The sequence below is a fragment of the Vombatus ursinus genome, unplaced genomic scaffold, assembly GCF_900497805.2.
Source record: "Vombatus ursinus unplaced genomic scaffold, bare-nosed wombat genome assembly UNPS02014813.1, whole genome shotgun sequence".
In the NCBI taxonomy this organism is placed as follows: Eukaryota; Metazoa; Chordata; class Mammalia; order Diprotodontia; family Vombatidae; genus Vombatus; species Vombatus ursinus.
Window position 1 is genome coordinate 10207185 of NW_020954591.1, and position 21679 is coordinate 10228863.

At 36.9% G+C, this 21679-nt stretch overlaps 1 protein-coding gene across 1 annotated transcript in view; it reads left to right on the top strand.

The window, feature by feature from the left end:
- Positions 1–21679, top strand: part of KATNAL1 (katanin catalytic subunit A1 like 1) — a 90996-nt gene that overhangs the window by 42854 nt on the left and 26463 nt on the right. Inside the window, exon 4 of the mRNA XM_027835178.1 lies at positions 15427–15595. Within this exon, the coding sequence (XP_027690979.1) occupies positions 15427–15595 (169 nt within the window). The remainder of the gene's footprint in view (positions 1–15426; positions 15596–21679) is intronic.

Consider the following 21679-nt stretch of genomic DNA (forward strand, 5'->3'; position numbering starts at 1 on the left):
GGCCCTATCAAAAAGGAAAATTCGGTCAGATTGGTATGACTTAATAAGCTCATAGTGTCATCTTTTTCTCTAACTGTTCAAAAACCATCCCTTTATTTTTTAAATTCAGTTTTATTTTCAGTTCCATACTCCCTGTCTTTCCCAGCACCCTCCCCTGTCCATTGAGGAGGCAAAAAATAAAAAACTTATTACAAATATGAAGTCCTACAAAATAAATTTCTGCATTAGCATGTTCAGGAAAAAATAAGAAAAAGAACAAAATATGCTTCAGTCTGTAGTCTGAGTGAGTCAACTGTCCATCTGGAGGTAGATAGCGTGTTTTATCATGAGTCCTTTGGAATTGTGGTGGGTTATTGTATTGATCAGAGTTACTAAGTCTTTCATAGTTGATTATCTTTACAGTATTGTTGTTACTATGTAAATTGTTCTTCTGGTTCTGCTTACTTCACTCTGCGTCAATTCATACAAATCTTCCTAGGTTTTTCTGAAACCATCTCCTTCATCATTTCTTACAAGTCAACAGTATTCCATCACAATTATATAACACAGCTTTTTCAACCATTCCACAATTGATGGATAGCCCTTCAGTTTCCAATTCTTTACCACTACAAAAAAGGCTGCTGTAAATATTTTTGAACACGTGGGTCATCCCTTTAATAATGGGTTCTCCAATGTTTTTAACCAGAAATTTATATCAAGCCTACCAGTCTATGAATTAGAGCATCTGTCTTTTTCTTCTCTTTAAAAATTGGGACATTTTCTCACCTCTAGTTGCTTGGAGCCTATTTCATTCACTTTCTCTTAAGGTCACCATTGTTTAGCAGTTAGATCTGCAAGTTCTTTCATTACCGTGGAATGTAATCTGTTCAGCCAAGGTGATTAGAATTCCTTTCTAGGTACCAATTCCTCAGTTACCTTGGTTTTCAAATTTTATGATGTATTTTCATTTTGTTTTTTAGTCTGAAGATTATTCTTCTTGGTAGATGAAACAGAAAATTAGAGTTGAATATTTATGCGCCTCTCTCTCTCTGTCTTTTGCATAGTCCATTCTCATCTCACCTGTAGCAAGCAAAGGTTCTGTCTATTCTTTTTCCCTCCAACATAATTCAAACCCAAACTAAACAGACCCTTTTTTATTGTCCTATTTCTGATGTGTCCTTGTGGCATGAAAGTGACGCTGGGTTCCTGCAGGTTATGCCAGTAGAGCACAAGCTCTAGCAGACTCCACATGCTCAGACTTTGAGCACAGCCCTGGAGACAGTCTTGAGTATGCTGTCTAAGAACTGACTTAGCTAAGACCAGAGACACTTGTAGGTTGGTTTCTGGGTGAGAAATTGTTGATGGTATGCTTCCCCAGTAGTGGTGGTAGAATTATGGAAAAGTGAGAAGGGGCTGCAAAACATAATATTTTTTTTGTTGATCTATAAACGTTACTTTAGTTGTAGAGACTCTGAATGTGACATCTTTGTTCAATGACCATTGAATTGATATACTTTAGAAAGAACGAAACAGTAGCAGTAATAACCCTTTTGATAAACAAAACCAAAAGATTGAAGGAAGTTGCAGCCATTTGGGAGGCTAGCTCCTAGGCTGGCCTTGGAAAAGACAACAAAGAAATTGGTGGAGTTGTTCTTATTGTAGAACAAGAAGCATCATTTCATGGGATATATGGTCACCTTAACCTGTAGTCCTCATGGAAATCATAGACAAGAAGGCACCATGAAGATAATCACAACTAATATACTGGTATCTACTGCAGAGGATACAGTAGAAAAAGTCTGCTAACAGTTTGACAAGATCCTTCAAACCAAGTCAGCACACACTTTTTTCTTTTAAAAAATATTTTGTATTCTTCCATTATAGTCATTTCCCATTATATCATTCTCCTCAATTGAACTCTCCCTTTTAACTAAAAAACCAAGTAAATAAAACTTGCTGACACGGTGATGGCATTCAACAGTGTTTAAACTTGGTAACTTTGATTAGAAAGCTGGCACAGAGGAAATGATGGAAAGTATTTTGGAAATTTCTTGAGTTTGAGAAATAACTGAGGCCAACTCAGTAGCTTCTCCAGTTCAGTTATTTTTCATTTGTGTCCAACTCTTTGAGACCCCATTTGGGGTTTTTTTTTGGCAAAGATACTGGAGTGGTTTGTCATTTCCTTTTCCAGCTCATTTTACAGATGAGGAAACTGAGGCAAATGGGGTTAAGTGGCTTGACAGGGTCACACAGGTAGTAAGTGTTTGAGGCCAGATTTGAACTGAGGAAGACGAGTCTTTCTGGCTCCAGGCCCAGCACTCTATCCATTGTACCCCCTAGTTGCCCCTATATATTCTGTCTTCTCACCTATGTATTATAAGTACTTTCTTCTAGACAAGAGTTGAAAGATTGTGGACATGGTAAGCACCACACAACCTCATAAATAATAAAATGGACTTCCTATTTTCTTATTTTCATGAAAATGAATATCATTGTCTATGTTTAAAGATGATATATTATTTAATATTACAGTGCTTCTTTGGTGAGATAAGTGATTACTGAAAAGATAATTGACCTAGTAATCCATATTAAAAAAAACTGGATGTGTAAAAATGTGTTTTGTCTTGATTATGAAATGCAACTGGATGGCTGATTCACTATATCTGTATATCAGTGTGTATATTTGGGATAGGCACTGTAGATGGGCAGGGACTTGGGTCGGGAATTAAATAGGAAAGAGAGATTAGATTTGATTTAGTTTTTTGTAAATTGGGTAGTGTTTTTAATGATGCCAAGCTGCTCTTTGGTATAAAGACCTGTCTTTTCAACATAAATGTTCTGTGATTGTAAATCTTGGAACATCAGTTTTTGATGCCTTACAGGTGCAAATGTTATTCAGTAATATTTTCAGTATTATTCAGTAATTATTAAATTATTCAGTAATAACCCACATGCAGGAACTATAAGGATATGTTTTAGGAAGTACAAAACTGGAAGAGGAAGCAGACAGTCACATGGAATGAGAGAGATGACAGGTGTGTAACTCAGGTACTCCATTAGTAGGTGCCCTGAAAAAGTAAGGTTTCCAGCATGTTGGGTGCAACCTACCCGGAAAGTATAGAGAGTAAATGAGCAGACACAGTCAGCTTACAGCCTTTGGCCCTGGAGGGAATACTCACAGTGATGGGGTCACAGACTGAGTATAGTTTTGAAGTAGAATTTCTTCTAAGTCATGCCTCTTGGTGGGCTTAAGCTTCCCTGATCCTCTTCTTAAAAGACTTTATTCCTCTTTTGTATCCATTTTCACTCGCATGTATGCTCTCACATTCATGTTTTTGCTTTGTCCTTTTGAAAGCTGATTTGTTGATGAACTTTCTGTAGCCATATCGATTGGTCTTTTAGACACCTTCCATTTTTTTCCTCCTTGGAATTGATTACAACTCCATCACTGGAGCTTAATTTGTGAGCGCCTTTCATCTTTCTGGAGCTGACAATATTTTTTAGAACTCTGTGGCCTGCTTAGTTTCTGAGTTTTTTGAAATGAAGTTTAGAAGAGCTGCTGTGAATATTTTTATACCTGTAGATTCTTTTCCTTTTTCTTTCATCTCTTTGGGATACAGATCTAGTGGTGGTATTACTAAGTTATAGGTTATGCATGTTTGTTTGTTTTTTTAGCTCTTTGGATAAAGTTCCAAATTGTTCTCCAGAATGGTTGGCTCAATTTACAACTCCACCACCAATGCATTAGTGTCCCAATTTTCCCACATCCCCTCCTACATTTATCATTTTCCTTTTCTATCATGTTAGCCAACCTGATAAATGTGAGGTAGTACCCCAGAATTATTTTAATTTGTATTTCTCTGATCAGTAGTAATTTAGAGCATTTTTATGTGACTGTTGATAGCTTTGATTTCTTTTTCTGAATACTGCCTGTTCATATCCTTTAACCATTTATCAATTAGGGCATATCTAGTGGCTTTTGGGAAAAAAAATTTCTGTGTTTATTCAGATCAGTAAAATAGTAGATGAGAGTAAATACTCGTGACTTGAAGTGGATTTAAACATTCAATTACAGGCTTTAGATCCTATTTTAATTCTTTATTTACACTTTCCCCCTTTAATTTCTGGTTGTATTCTCAGAACATTTTAAGTTTTAAGACTAACTAGATGGCAAAAATGACAAAATATTACCTGTAATGAAATTGATCATTTTCTTTTGCTGTTTAGAAACTGACTTAAACTCTGTCATATGTTGTGGGCATTATCTGTTCAAAGTGGCATTGCTCTAATATCAGAGGTAGAGTGCAATGCATTGTCAAAGAACTCACAGGAGAGAAACATTAAGCCATAGGAAAAAAAAAAAAGCTGAGAGGACCAGAGAAAGCCTAGTAAATAAGAATCTTTTGAAGAAATATTGAGCAGAGAGCTAATAGAGAGATATATTAGGAAAATTGTGCTGGAAATCCAGTTCCTTATTTTCTATAGTTCTTTGATGTGAAGACTGCTTCTTTGACAGAAGTCTGTTTTGACTTCTAGAATTATGGAAGTACAGTGTGCCATCCATGAGACCAACTCCTTTTCTTGTTTAGCGTTTCACTAGAGGCTGAAGTCTGGCTTATTAATAGTCTTATCTCTTCATTATCCAAACACTCATTCTTTTAACTTTTGGCTCCAAGCACAGCTTGAGAAGAATAGAAGAAAAAGTGCCACATTTTTGGGAAAAAATAGACTTTAAAATACTGTTATTTAAATGTCGTAGCTTTAAGTGGATAGTCCCAATTTTTTCCTTAGCGGAAAATTTTCCTTTGTTTAGATATTTACTTCTCCAGCAGCCTAAAATTTTTAGTGATATATTCCTTGAATTTCCCTGTTACCTCATTAGAAACTTTTATCCTTTTAATGAAAAATGACTTTAAAATGTGGTACCTGGCTTGTATACCTCTAGAATATTTAGATTATTTAGAACTTATGGTTTACATTAAAATGTTAAATTACCTTATAAGCATTAGTTATTTTAAAAAAGACATAAAACTCCTCTAGTCACCAACATACCTTGCTGGTGCCATAACCTTGCAATAGACTCCTTTCTTCTTCCCTTGTTTATTAACTCAAATTTTTGTAAATTGATACAGTTTCTACTTTAATGTCTAAGTGACTTTACCCTTGCAGTTGCTGTTTCATCTTAGTGACAGTTGTTGATAGAAGTTATTTGGTGAATATCCTGTGTATCCCTGGCTCATAGGTTCATACTGGATCACAGAACTAGAGCAAGAAGGAAACTTAGAGGTCTAAGAGGTCAGCCTTCTCATACTACAGTTAAAGAGGCCCAGAGATGTTAAGTGACTCGCCCCAGCAGATTCGTGATTTGAATTCAGATTCTTGGAACTCCAAGTTCATTGGTCCTTTGTACCATAATGTATATTGATGTTCATCTTTAGTAGCAAGAAACTTTTCTAGGGGAGCACTTAAAACTCTCTGTTTTGCACACACATCTGAAAGCTGTCACTCAGTTCTTAATTAATACTTTGTCCAGTGATCCACTGATAAACAAAAGAGATAAAAAACTGAACCAAGAAGGCCACACATCTTCTGGGAAGCTGACAGGAGCTGGTGGGTGTGTGATCAGTATCTACCTCCAGCCAGACTGAACCAGAGATTTACAAATTTGGCATGTTCTCACTGTTCAGCAACCTGAGACACCAATGGATGAGATATCTGTTTTCCCATTTAATACAGTTTAACTCATATAGAGCTGGATCTTAGATATTCACCCCCTGAAGAGGAAACTGACATTCAGAGAGGTTACCCCTGGTCTTGTGGTAGTAAGTAGTCTTCATTTATTTGAGTTCAGGTTCTATGGCTTCAAGTGCAGTGTTCTTTCCACAACATTACCCTGATGAACATTAAGTGGCAAGATAGGCTCACCTGACAGAAATAGAGTCTGTCTATGATAGCATTAAAGCAGTGCTTATCACAGGCTGGCTCTGTTGGTGTGAGGAAGAGATGGAGCAGTATATTTAACTAGTTGTTTTATAATTCTGTGAGGTGGGACAGTCACAAGTGGAAAGGGCAGAAGAAAAGTTTCTGGATTTCAGTGAAGCACATCTTTAAGCAATAGGGCAAGTCAGCTGACCACTGGGATAGCATGGCTGCTGACAGGCCAGTCTAGCACATAACTCTATGGAATAGAGTCTCCCCTTTGGAGCAGACTTGAGCTGGGCTGTGAAACTAAAGGAAGGGGGAAGATTCCTTAAGAATCTGGCCTGCTTGTATTGGCGTCACAAATATGGCAGGCTCACTAGGAGTCTGGCCCACTTCTGTTGATGTTACAATAAATTCACTACTTGGACTGAAAGAAGGCTTCAGTGGTTGAATTCTTTCAAGGCAGACTCCCATCCTGTACCCTTGCATTTCAGGGTTCCTAGCACTCCTAGACTGCAACAGTACAGAGTAAGTTTGATCCAAGATCAAACTATGGCCTACAATCGTCCAGACATAAAATTAATTTGTAACAGCTTAAGAACAACATCTAATAGATGTTGTCCCACCAAATATCTAGAATCTTCAAGCTACATGGAATAAAATGTTTCTACAACAGAGAACCAGTGAATATATCAAAAGAATATACAAATAGGATGAGGTCTCAGAGTTGTTACAAGTATGCTTTTGGTGATGTTGAGGTTAAGGGGTTCAGGAGTGCTGGGACCCCAATATCACAACATGCAGATCCTGCCCAAAAGAATTTGACCTAAGCCTTCTTTCAGCCAAAGACAAGGTTTATTAGAATATCCGCCATATTGGGCAGACTCTTAAGGAGTCTGAACATGGGTAAGCAGTGGCTAGATTTTGAGAATCTAAGTGTCTTAATGGAGACAGGATGGACACCATGGGAGGGATCTAGGAAAAAAATGAAGAAAAAAATAAAAGAAACTAAAGGAAGAGCTGTGGACAATAAGTGACCCTTGTTAACTTGAAGAACATAAGGTGCCTTATGTGGCGGAAACTTACAGATCAGTGTGAGTGATCTTGGAAAGTGGTTGGAAATAAACTGTTAAAATAATAATTTTTTAAATAATAACTTTTTCCATCTTTCAGAAGAATGTTAACCATTTGAATCCAAACCCAGCACTTGATCTTTTCTAGTAATTAAGTACAATTTGAAACACTAGCAATAGGACAACTTAACATTTTAGTGATGTTCCTTGTATTTCCTAGTTTATTAGAAATTTTATTAGAAATTTTAATAATTTTAATGAAATACTGCCTAAAATCTAGTATATAATAGTCAGTAGTAAACATTTATTGATTGCCTGCTCTTGTGCCAGGCACTGTGCTAAGCACAGGGAATACAAAGAAAGGCAAAAGATAGAAACTGCCTTCAAGGAACTTACAATCTAATGGGAGAGACAGCATGTAAGCAACTATGTACAAACAGCTATATACAGGATAAATTGGAAGTAATCAACAAAGGTAGAGAGCTAGAAGTAAGGGCGATCAGAAAAGGATTTCTGTAAAAGGTGAAATTTTACCTGGGACTTGAAGCCAAGGAATCCAAGAGGCAAAGAGGAGGAGGAAGAGCATTCTAGGCATGAAGGACAGCAAGAGAAAATGCCTAAGGTTAGGAGATGGAGTATTGTATGCGAGGAACCACACGGAGGTGAGTGTCACTGGATTGCATGATGGAGGGTGGAGAAGGGAGAGATAAATAAGATGTAAGAAGACTGGAAAGGTAGGAAGGGTCCAGGTTATGAAGGGTTTTGAACACCAAACAATGGATTTTATATTTTGTGAGGTGATAGGGAGCCACTAGAGTTGATTGAATAGGGGAATAACATGGTCAGACCTGTGCTTTTGAAATATCATTTTGGTGGCTGATGGAGACTATAGTGGGGAGAGACTTGAGGCAGGGGCATTAACCATCAGGATATTACAATGGTCCAGGTGTGAGGTGATAAGGGTCTATGTCAGGGTGGTGGTAGTGTCAGATGAGAGAAGAGGGCTTATGTGAGAGATGTTACACAGGTAAAATCAACAGGCCTTGGCAACAGATTGGATATTGGGGGTGGTGGGGAGAGAGTGAGGTGTCAAGGATGATACCTAGTTTGTGAGCCTGGGTGACTGGGTAGATGGTGGTAGGAACATTAGGAAGAAGGGAGGGTTTGGGGGGAAAGATAATAAATTCAGTTGTGGACATGTTGAGTTTAAGTTGTCCTGCATGAGATGTCCAAGAGGCAGTTGTAGATGCAATATTGGAAAATAGATGTTAAATCTGCATAAGTAGATTTGAGAATCATTATCATAGGGAGGATAATTGAATCCATGGAATTTCATGAGATTACCAAGCAAAACAGTGTAGAAGGAAAAAAGAATAGATTTCAGGACAAAGCCGAAGCCTAAAATTAGTGGGCTTAATCTGGATGAAGATTTATCAAAGGAGAACTGAGGAGCAGTCAGACACATAGGAGGGAAGCAGTAACACGAAAACCTGTCAAGGAGTAGAGGTGAGTGACAGTGTCACAGGCTTTCAGAGAGGTCTGAGAAAAGGCCATTCTCTTCCCCTTTCTCTTCCTTTTCCCCTTTTCCCCCTCTCCCTTTCTTTTTCTCCCTTTCCCCTACCCCCTTTCCAAGTGATGGCAGGAACAAGAGTAGCTGTGTGTAGCTGAAGTGGGGTGCATGAGTAGGTCATTGGAAATGACCAGTTTGAAGAAATGGGAGACTGGAATGTTTGAGGGAGTAGTAAAATGTATATTGAATGGGGCAGCTAGGTGGCGCAGTGAATAGAGCACCGGCCCTGGATTCAGGAGGATCTGAGTTCAAATCCGGCCTCAGACACATGACACTTACTAGCTTTGTGACCCTGGGCAGGTCACGTAACCAAAAAAAAAAAAAAAAGAAGGAAATTGAAGTTCCCTAATAATGAGGACAGGAGTTGAGGCAGAAAGACTGTGAGCCAGTCATTGAGCTCATTCAGGAAAGAAGGGACATGTCCTGGAGGTTGGTAGACAACAGCTACCAGAATTTTTGGGGGGTGAACTCTAAAGGAAGAGAGGACACTGAGTGATGATGTTAGAGAGTCTGGAAGTAGTGACAAGGAGCAGGGAGTATTATTTGACCTTGACTTTGACCAGAGAGTTGGGGGGAAATGAGTGAAAGTGTAACCAGTGCTGGAAAGGATGATCATGTCATCAAGGAAGACTGTGTCATCAGGAGGGACCCAAGTCTCAGGGAGAGCTTGAGCAAAAGAGTGGAAAAGGAAAAGCCAGGTTTGTTTCCTACAGAGCAAGTATTCCAGAGAACATAGTGGGAGGAATGGGTGGCGTGAGAGTACTGCACGGGTGGGAAGAGGATGAGACTAAGGGGTCAGTGAGTGAGTAAGAGAATATGGTCTGAATAGTGACAATTGGAAATTCAGTATCCCTGGTGTAGTGAAAGTGTGACCTGGTCGGAATTTGTTAATCTAGATTTGCTAGCTAGATCTAATTTACTTTAAATTGTTTACTTTAAATTGTTGAAATCCCTTATATTCATTAGATGGTTATTTTAAAAACATTCAAAACCCTGTAATTGTTAGTTTACCATAACTTTGCAAATAGATTCCACCCCAAGCTATTAGATTACTAGTGCATACAGTATTCACTATTTTATTAAAAATGGTTTTGGGGTGGGGCAGCTAGGTGGTGGTGTGGACAGAGCACTGGCCCTGGGGTCAGGAGGACCTGAGTTCAAATCCGGTCTCAGACCAGACACTTGATATTTACTAGCTGACCCTGGACAAGTCATTTAACCCCAATTGCCTCGCCAAAAAAAAAAAAAAATGTTTGGAGAGAGAGGATTCTGGGAAGATGGCAGAGTAGGTCAGAGAATTCCAAGCTCTCCAGATTTTTCCCACAAGCGAGACAAAATAGCACCTCAGGACAAACATAGAGTGGTAAAAATAAACAAGAGTTGAGGCAGAACAGTAGTCCTCCTGGGACAACTGGAGGAGAACTGAAGAAAAATCCCAGGTCTGAAGTTTGGTTCCTATGTAAACACCTCCAGGCTAGTTCTACTGAAACAAGTTGTGAGCCCTGGGGCTAGCTGGGTTGGGAGGTACCCTCGGCCCCAGCCACAGATATTTTCAACTCCTGGACATTGTGGGGAGTTGGGTGTCTGAGCAGGGGAAGATTGAGGGAACCTCTGCTGATAAGGTTCTCCAGGCCCAGCTGTGCTGCCAAGAAGTGGCCCTGGGCAAGAAGGGACCAGCACATCCCAGTGAACGCAGAAGCTGTGGGGCAGGGATGCTGCTTGTTGTGGACACTTACAAGAGGGCAGAGTTCTTGGTCTTGATTCCAGGCTAGAGGGGAGAACTGGAGGAGGACTTGAGGCCAGACGCACCATTCCTCATACCCCAGGACTAGAGGTGATTACAAAAAGTTGCTATATCAAACAAAAACAAAAACAAAAACAGATGAGCAGGAAAAGGAGAAAGAACGCAACCATAGAAAGTTACTTTGGGAATAGAGAAGAGTGGGGTTTGTCTTTGGAGGAGGATACTGAAGCAAAAAAAGCCTCTCTTACCCCAAAGAGTAATGTCAGATGTTCACTTGCCCCAAAAGAATTCATTGATGAAATTTGAAAAGACTTTAAAAATCAAATGAGAGAGATGGAGGAAAAATAAAAAAAGAAAAATCCAATAAAAACAAGATTATGAAAAGAAAGTTAACCAACTAGAATTGGAGATCCAGAATTTTAAGGAAGAAAATGATTCCTTAAAAATTAGAATTGGGCAAGGGGAAACTAGCGAAGTTATAAGAGACCAAGAAATAATAAAACAAAATGAAAAGAATAAAAAATAGAAGAGAATGTGAAACCTCTTATAAGAAAAACAGCTGATCTGGAGACCAGATCACGAAGAGAAAACATTAAGAGCAATCGAACTACCTGAAATCTATAATCAAAAAAAGAATCAATACTGTAATACCAGAAATAATTAAAGAAAATTGTCCCGAAGTGTTAAAACAAGAGAGGAAAGTAGAAATAGAAAAAATACACTAATCATCACCTGAAAGATCCTGTGGGGAAAACCTATAGGAATATCACAGCTAAATTCTGAAACCCCCAGCTCAAGGAGAAAATATTATGAGAAAAAAGAAAAAAAAAATTACTTATGGCAGAGTCACAATTGGAATCACACAAGACCTAGCAGTGGCTACATTAAAAGACCACAGATCTTGGAACACTATATATTGAAGAGCAAAAAAACTGGGATTACAGCTGAAAATATCATACCCAGCAAAGTTGAGCATAATCCTGAATGAAAAAATGGACATTAAATAAATTGCCAGACTTTCAGGACAAAAAGACTTGAACTTAATAGAAAATTTGACCTGCAAAATCCAAGAGAAACATCAAGGTAGACATCAAAGGTAAACGTCAAAGACTAATTACAAGGGACTGAAAAAGGACAGACTGTTTACTTTTTATATGAGGAAATGTATGCTGTCTCTAAGATTGTAATTAGTAATTGGGTAGTTTGAAAGAAAGATTGGAGTAGAGCTGACTATGATGTGATTTTAAAAAGTAATACTGTCTAGGAAAAGGTAAAAAGAGGAATTATCTTATACAAACCAAGTAGGAGAGGAAGAACTCACCCAGAGGAGTTAAGTGGAGGAGGAGGGCTAGTAGTTCTGGAACCCTACCCTACTCTCATTGGTAATGGGTTAAAGAGGGAACAATACATATATATCTAGAAGGGTATAAAGGTCTTTTAAATTCAGAAAGAGGTAAAAGGCTAAGGTGATGGGGGGATTTTTAGAGGGAACCCTACTCATATCAGATCTGGGTTAAAGAGAGAATAATGTGTACATTTAGAAGGGAATAAAAGTCTTCTAAATTTATAACGAAATAAGAAGGTAAGGGAATAGGATAAGGGGAGGTATAGAAGGGTGTCCAGATTAATGGGCATGAGATATATATTTGGAAGGCTATAAATGTCTTATAGATTCAGTTAGAAATGAGGGCAAGAGGAAAGTGGGGGAGAGGATAAGGTTAAATGATATGAAGGCAAGATAGTGGGTAGAAGTAAAGTAGAGGAGTCAGGATGGATAGGAAATAAGAGATACACACAAACATAAAATAAAGATCAGGAGTAGAATTTATTAGGGGAAAAAAAGCAGGGCTAGTAATCATGATCTCAGACAAAGTTAAAGTTAAAATGGATTTAATCAAAAGAAAAATAGGGAAACTACACCAAATGTCAACCACATTAATCAATGTTGGTTTTGACTATTTAAAATAACTAGACAGTGTAAAGTTGGAATATTGCTCTGGTGTAGGAAATGATGGATCAGTGGACTTAGAAAAATATGGAAAGACTTGGATTTAAAAAGAAAGATGTTATCCACCTTCAGAGAAACAGAGCACAAACAAGGATAGTATGGTCTTACATAGATACATATGAATATATATGTGTATGATTATACATATCTATGTATATATATGTATATGTAAGTGCATGCATGTATGTATATCTATATGTATGTCTTTATGTGTTTGTGTGTATATATGAATGTGTATGTTATGTGTGTGTGTGTGCACTTAATTGTAGCCTTCTTGGGGGAGGGGAAGAGGAAGGGGGAAAAAAGGACAAAGCATAGCAGAAAACAAAATAAAACCTACAAGGAAGTAAAGAAAAGATGGACAGCTGTGAACATAATGTGTAGTATTTATTATATAGGATTTCTTGAAATGGAAATTTATTGCTTTATATTTTGAATTCTGTCATGTTCTGCTGTGCACATGGCGATTTTTTTTCTTTTCTTATTTTGTATTTAAGTTTTGGTATTTTAAGTTTTTTTTTCTTTTTTTTATGTTGTATTTAAGTTTAAAATAAAAAAAAATTAACAAAAATGGTTTGGTTTGTGACAGTGGGCTTTAGTAATCTGAACAAAAGTGCTATGTTGGTGTCTTGGGTCAGTTTGTCATATATTTTATGTATATTTTGCTCCAAGGATGTGCCTTTTATAAACTTCTCATCTGTTCCTCTTGCTCCATTCATTGAAGAGTGGCATGTTTGTACTCACATTCCAGGCCCTAGGCAGGGAAATGCTCTGATGTTTCTGCAAGTGAATTAAAGCTCCTGGCTAAAAGAGGGGTACCAAGGGCTAGTGCATGAGAATGAAGTGGATACACATGGGATCAAAAAAACATAGATAGAGGCAGAGGCAACAGAGAGGTACTGATGATAGATGTACTCAAAGAGAAACACAGGCAGAGACACAGAGAAAGGCAGAACCAAGATAGAGTAGAACAGAGAAACAGATTCATTACTGAGAGACGAGGCCTCATGATTATACTTATTAGACTTGCAGAGATGTATCAGAGATGTATTTCACATTACACAAAATAAACTTTGCTTTTTTGTACCATTGGTTATTAAAATTCTTGGTTTAGTTTGAGAATTTGTGTTAATTTGAGGGGTGGATATGCTTTGATTTTTACAAGTGATAAATACGTTTATTTGACTGTTCTAACTTCCCCAAACCTCAGAATGTGAATTTTATTTACTTTCCATTTTTAATTTTAATTTTAATGTTTTTAATTTTAATGTTCCCTCAACCTCAATTCCCATATCTAATCAGTTGCAAAATGTTGTTTATCCTTCATTGACCACACGTCTCCTATCAGTTACATTCTTTCTACTTACACAAGCCCTCATCAGCTCACCTTTGGATTTAAAAAAAAATATTTATTTTTAACATTCATTTAAAAAAGTTTGAGTTCCAAATTCTTTCCTCTCCTCTAGCCTCTTCCCTACCAATTGAGAATGCAAATGATATGATATCAGTTGTACATGTGGAATCACAAAAGACAACTTTCTATAATAGCCATGTTGCAAAAAAGCAAGAAAAATGAAGAAAATGAAAAAATTATACTTCAGTTTGCACTCAGATTTCATCAATTCTTTCTCAACAGATGGATAGCATTTTTCATAATGAGTCTTTTGGAATTGAGTTGGATCATTTCATTGCTTAGAGCAGTTGATCAGCAATACGATATTGTTGCTACTGTGCAAAATAATTTCCTGGTTCTGTTCTCTCACTCTGTGTCAATTTATATATAGTTCTTCCTAGATTTTTCTGAAACCAGTCTCCTTGTCTTTTCTTATACCACAATAGTGTTCCATCACAATCATATAACAAAACTTGTTCAGCTGTTTTACAGCTGATGGGCATCCCTTCAGTTTCCAATTCTTTGCCGCCACAAAAAGAACTGTTATAAATACTCTTGTACATATGAGTCCTTTTCCTTTTTCTTTGATCTTTTGGGGAAACAAACCTAGTAGCTGGGGTCAAAGGGTATGCATAGTTTTATAGTCTTGGGCATAGTTCCAAATTGTTCTTCAGAATGATTTCACCTTTGGATTTTTTCAGTAGCTTCTTAATTGATCTTCTTGTATCTGGTTTCTCACCTCTACAACCCATCCTCACCCTGCCGACCCCATGTCTCCCACCTCTGCTACTGGGGAATGTTCAATGGCTCCTTTTTGTCTTCAGGACAAAATGTAGAATCCTCAGCCTGGCATTAAAAACCTTCCGCAGTACAACTCCTTTCTTCCTTCACATTCTCCATTGCAGTCAGACTGGCCTGCTAGCACTTCTACAGTGTATCCCATTGCTCCTTGGTATTTTTGGACAAGTGATGTTCCATCCCTGAGTCTAAAGTGGACTCTTTCTTCCTTTCCACTTCTTAGAATCTCAGATTACTTGGTATTTATTTACTTGTGTACATGGCGTGTGAACCCCAGGACAATGTGTAAGTGCCTTGAGAATGGGGCTGTTTTGTTTTTGCTGTGTGTCCCTTTGATTGTGTAGCACAGTGTACTGCACAGAGTGGAGACTTAAAACATATTTGTTGAATGAATTCAATAGAAATGCTACCATTTGGCATTTGACTAAGGAAATTTCTGGGCTTACTCTTAACAGTGGAGAAGAAAATCACCTACTTTTAGTTATTGGGAAGAGTAAATGTGTAAATTGTTCGTTGATTGTTCCCTACTTCTTGTCCTTCTGCAGTTTTTGAAGCATTCTTTTAAGTTACATACTGTTGGTTTAGGAAAAGACTGAATAAAATAGGCTTCCATGGAGCCATTAAGATTATTTAATAGGGGAGAGTTAACTTTGTCCTCAATAATAATATGATTATAAATTAGGTAACTGTCTTCTTTTGGTCTGTCTAATGAATGTAGCTGTTTGTATTGAAAGGACTTGAAAGAAATTTTCTTTTTAAAAGAACTTTTAAAAAATTCATATTCCTGACAGGTATGTACATGACTTAATAGAAGAGAAAGACATAGTTGAGATATTGAGTGTATTTAGTAGTGTTATTAAGATAACATCAAAGATGCTTTAAAAATATATACATAATATATATTTTACTTTTACTAATGCTTGTTTTTCTCTTTGTCAGGGCTCCACCTCAGATAAGGCGCCCAAATCGAGAAATGAGACCCCTGAGGAAAGAAATACCAGGAGTAGGGCCTCGGGGACCTGTAGGCAGAGCACACCCTATATCAAAGAGCGAAAAACCCACCTCCAGTAGGGACAAGGATTTTAGAGCAAGAGGGAGAGACGACAAGGCAAGAATATATTTTTCTAGTGATCTCACTGAAAGCCTGTGCCTTTTGGTAGATAAAATTTACTTTTATTAGCTTCTTATGGGTCTCATAGGTTCTCATGTTTGTTGCTTTTGTATAGGTCGAGTAAAAATTGTGGTTTGATTATAAGCCCCAAGAGGGCATTGTAATTTGAATACTGAGTTATATTTCAAGCACTTGAAAATTCAGTGAAAATATCTTGAAATGGAATCCAAAGAATAGAATTATAAATGGGGAAAATAATTTCCAAACTTCTGTTGAATATGGATTCTTTTTCAGCATATACTTAACATAAAGGAGAAAATGAATTTTTGAAAAATATTTGCAGAAAAAAGTATTCTGAATTATAGTGAGTTGTAAGTGAAAAATAATTGTAGGAAAATAATTTTTAGGAAGAAATTCATCTATATAAAGAATAACATGAGAAAGATGATTAACAGATTTTCATAGCAAAACCAGGAATTTTTTTTCTAGTTGAAGGAATTTTATTTGCTTGAAGCTGGTTTTATGCATTTGTTTACAGGAGAAATCACTAGTAAATAAACAGACTGCTTCACAGCAGCTTTTATTGTCCTGCAAATGAACTTGTGAAATCTAATTCTAATGGGAGGCAGAACAAAATGGCCCAATATTCTATTTCATCACAAGTATCAATAATTCTATATGAAAAAACAAAAGTATTAAGGAACAACAGTCTTTATTGTCATTTGTTATTTATTTAGTCTTTTAATAACTTAAGGAGGTGATAAGAAAAATTTAAGCAAACTTCCAAGGGACTTCAGATTAGCTATAGTTACCATGTTTTTTAGTTAGGATTTATTTTTTCAATGGGGTAGGAAAATACCCCTGTGGAAACAGTACCTTTCCATGATTCAGTTGAGCAATTGATTTGGGATTTAAAGTCTTAAAAAGTTGCCTTGGACCAGAGATATTAAATGATCTGCCTGTGGTCACATAACCAATGTATATTAGAGGAGGCACTTGAACTCATGTCTTGATTTCAAGACCTGGCTTTTCTTCAACACGCTATACTATCTTTCGGTAATGCTTAACTATGGAGAAAGAATTAATTGAATTTTTTTTTTTTGGCTAGGCAATGGGGTTAAGTGACTTGCCCAGGGTCACACAGCTAGTTAAATATCAAGTGTCTGAGGCCGAATTTGAATTCAGGTCCTCCTGACTCTAGGGCCGGTACTCTATCCACTACACCATCTAGCTGCTCCTGAATTTTTGATGCATGAAAAATATTCACGAATGCTAACAGTGAGGCAAAAGACCAAAGTTGGTTAATATATGTATTGACAAGAAGTGTTAGCAAATTCATCAGTTATGATCCCTTTTTACATTTCTTATCAAGGGGAATTATTGACTTAAGTTGTTTTTTCTGCCTTAATTATAATTTTAGTTGTATAGATGCATTTTGTCTTATATCACGTTCATTTCTTAATATATTCTGTATATAAAAATGTTGCTATTTCCCCCTCTTAGCCAGCAAGTCTTCCCTTGTTTGCAGTAAAGATAAAAAAAGCAAGTTCAGCCAAACCCTCCTGCATATCTGACATTATCTATTCTGCCTCCATTTAAATCCTTGTTACCCATAAGTAAATGATAATGTATTTGAGTCATCACAGATATGCTTGATTTTCTTAGTTTGCTAATAATAATAAATATTCAGGATCAGTGTCACTTCCATATGCCTACACTGCTAGAGAAAGTATAGCTTACTTACATGAACAAATAACTAGCTTTCATAATTGAACTATAAATAATACCTTAATTCACAAATCTATTCATTGATTGTTTCTTTAGCTGGTCAGTATTCAAGCTCTTATTTTATATTTTTACATATGAAGAATGGTAGGGACTGGACCAATGATTTCATTGGTTTAGAGAACTCCCAGGTGAGGAAGCTTCCTCTGTACAATCCAAGTCAGCACCTTTTCTACAGCATTTTTGTCTGAAGTTATTTTTAGGAACAATATTGATAGAAATAATATTCTAAAATTTGTTTCAGTGCCTCACTGGGGCACTGAAAATAAATGAAGTAATACTGTTTATATGCTTGTAAAACACTATATTCAATCTGTTGTACTCCATGATAATGATTATTAGTATTATTATTATGCCCATGTTTCCCTTTTGAGGCAAAAGTCTCATAAATAAAGATATACACAACTTCCTTGTGCCGCCTAATTTTTCTCCATGTTCTCTAGGGGTCATACAGCTGGCCTTTGCAGCTGGGAAAAGGGGCCTAAGTTAGACTTGCCTCTGCTAGTAATCTTTTGGGCAAAAGGCAAGGCCTTGTAGCACGACTGGCTTTAGAACCCTCCAGGCTTCACCTTAATTTCATCCAACTTGAGCCAAGTATGAATATGCAAACTCCTTTAAATTCCTCGGACAAATGAAAATAAAAAAAATCAAGTTTTCCACTCCAGGCCCTATAGACCTTAAAAAGCTGATGTGAACAGAGAAAGCCAAATTTTCTTGGAAGCTTAGATATTTTAAGCTTCTCTCAATTATGATTAACTTTTTCTGCCCAGCCATTCAGATTTTGAGAGTTACCAGATACCATCATTTACTACTGTGAGACTAAGTCCAAGCTTACTTTCAGTAGAATTTTTCAGTGGGTAAAATTTCCTTGTTCTAAGCAGCTTTTGTATATGAACTAGAGAGCTACAGTTACATCATGTATTGATCTATGGTTTTTTCTAGTGTCATAGAGTCAACATAGAACCAATTTACATTTACAACACTTATGAATCTACTTTATTTTTATGTTCTGGGAGATTTGTGTTCATTATTTTTTTTGATTAATGTTTGGAAGCCAGTAGAGAAATATACTTAGAAGTAATACACTCTATTACTTTTCTGAGATAAACTGTAGAAAAAAATCAGATGGTAGGTGGAATAAGGAAAAGTGATTACTAGATTCTTGGAATAAATGATACTATATTATAAATATAAAAAATTAAAATGATTATTTATGGTAACCATATTGGTTTTGGGCTATTTATTACTTTATGATTAATTAAATCTTTGATATTTTATGGTAAAATGGGTGGCATTTCAATTATAATATGATGATTGAAACTCCTATATGGTTTAAAATAAATTTCATAATATAGTTTACTGATAATGTACAGTTATGTTTGGAAGGAACCTGCACTACTCAGCTTCAGAGACCATATTTATTATCCTCAAATGGTTATTTGTGAATACATGTTTGTCTAAAGTAGTATTTTTTAGTGGTAAGTGTACTTAAACTGGAGGAGTTCTTTTGGCTAGATTGGAGATATTTTCCAAGAGTGGAAGATTAGTGCCGTTCTAGGACATGTACAGACTAGGCATGTCTTTTTATCTATTCCTAGAAAGACCTTATTTCATACATTTAGTCTTAAATTGTCTTCAAGATTTTATCACTGGTGGAAGTCTTTCAGATACCTATTCTGATTTGCATTCCTTTTGGCATTGAATTGTTAGGTTAGATAGTTTCTATGTTCAAATAGCCCTCTGATTAAATTTCTGATTTTTTCTTAGTAGACTTAAGTATAGGATATATTGGAGTGAGGAGAGACTTGAGGCAGGGAGACATGGAGGAGGCCCTTGCAGTAGTCCGTGCAAAAGAGAGCTTATGAGAGCCTGAGCCTGAACTCGGAGAGAAGGGGACAGATCTGAGAGATGCTGTGACATTAGAAACAACATTTAGCAGTGCGTTACATACGCAGAGAGAGAGCAAATGAAGTCAAGGATAAGACTAGGGATGTCAGCTTGGGTAACCATGAGAATAATGGTGTTCATGACATGGGAAAAGGGGCTAGTTTAGAGGGAAAGATAAGAGTTCTCTTTTAGACATTTCAGGTAGGAGATGCCTCTAGTACAGCCACTTTGAGATGTCTAAAAGGCAGTTGGTGATATGAGACAGTTCAGGAGAGGCATTCGGGCTAGATGTCTAGATCTGGAAATCATTTGCATAAAGATGATAATTGAACCTTTGGGAGCTGATGACATCACCACTTGAGATAGTATAGAGGGAAAAGAGAAGAGGTCTGGATAGAACCTTAGGTGATTTCCTGGGTGTGACATTGAGGAAGAGCTAGCAAAGAGACCGAGGAGTGGTCAGACAGATATAAGGAGAAGCAGGAGAGAGTAGTGTCATAAAAACCAAGAGAGGAGAGAGTGCCCAGGAAGGGAAGGTGATCACAAAGCATCAGATGCTGCAGAAAGGTCAAGAAGGCTGACTCCACATAAGATTCAGATTAGACTGCAGTCTTGCACCATAAAGCATGTAAGAGAAAACATAGCCCTGAAAATTTTTAGAGGTGTATATAACCAATAAGCTACCTCTACCACACCCTAGTGGAGCACAATATGTACCCCTAATGAATTGACCTATTATATGAGATTGTTTGTAATAGCTATTTAAATATTGCCAAATGTCTAACAAGTACACGCATTTTCATTTTATTAGAATCTATATACTAAGCTACTCTTCCTGGCAATAAGCCGGCAGGTTGCTGCTTCTGTTTGAGATAAAGTGTATTCATCAGCATAGAGAAGGATGCTTATCTTTCCATTGTTTATGGCTAGAGGATTCCATCTAATCATCTAATGGCTGACTCAGGTTATTTAAATGCCAGTTAGAAAGAATGAGGGTAGGTGGTGCCATAGCCCAGTTTTACTCCATTTACAAGTGGAATTTCATCTGACGAAACACAATTCTGTCTACTGTAAAGTGCTGGTAGCTTTGTTGAGATGGACTTTGAAGAAAGGATCTATATTGAATTATTCAGCTTGATTCATATTCTGTTTTTAAAGCTGCTGAGATCATTGAATGCTGTGAAAATCTTATATTTTTAATATGTTTTCTTGGGGAGATTAAAGGAAGTATAGCTCTAATTAGTAGAGTGGTTATTCTTAAAGCATTCTTGCTCCTTATGCAGTGGAGGAACTGAGAGTTACAATTTGCTGAGAAGAAATCTGTTGATAGAGTTTTGAAGGAATGTCCACCTGACTAAAAGGTTTGTAGTTTTGAGATAATAGTGTTTCCTCTTTTGAAGATGAAAGAATGCTATCTGAGGAGTTAGTTATAGTAAAAAGTTTGACAGGGTTTGGGGCCTTGCTATTCAGAGCAAGATCTAATCAATTTTGATAACAAAAGACAAATAAGTTTCTTTTGTCCTTTCCCTTACTCCTTTCTTTCCAGCTGTGCCACCTCTCCCCCATTTCTCTTCCTTCCCCCTCCCTTATCTGACTTTCCCTTCCTCCTCCCTCAGGCTATTCCTTTTTCCTCCATTCCTCCCTCCATGACTATATTTCCCATTGTTTAGCTCTTGAAAATCTAAGGTTATTATACTGGATCTACTTGGGCTCCCCAAGCAGAAGTTTTATCAGTTTCTATTACCATTCTTCATTGGCTTCTAAAGACCTCTGGAGGTTCCCTCTTAACTCTAGAAGCAGATGACCTCCAAGAATATGAGGCTGAATTGTTATAGAGTATTATTTGCATCTTTGCTTCAGTGTGACTCTGTAGTATAACTTTGTACTGATTATCATTATTACAAAATCTGATTCCAGAGAGCATCTAGACATATTTGGTACACAAGCATACCTGAAATATCTTTTAAAAATAGTATTTTTTTTCCAATTGCATGTAAAGATAGTTTTCAACATTCATTTTTATAAGATTTTGAGTTCTATGTTTCTCTCCCTCCCTTTCTTCCCTCCCCCTGCCCCAAGATGGCAAGCAATCTGATGTAGATTATACATGTACAGTCATGGAAACATATTTCCACGTTAGTCATATTGTGAAAGAAGAAACAGAACAAAAGAGAAAAGCCACAAAAAACAACAAAAAAAGTGAAAATAGTATGTTTTGTTTTGCATTCAGACCCTATAGTTCTTTCTCTGGATGTGAATACTTACATCATGAGACTTTTGGAGATTTCTTAGATCCTTGCATTGCTGAGAAGAGTTAAGTCTATCAAAGTTAGTCATCGCACAGTTACTGTTACTGAATACAGTGTTTTGGTTCTGCTCACTTCACTCAGCATCAATTCATGTAAGTCT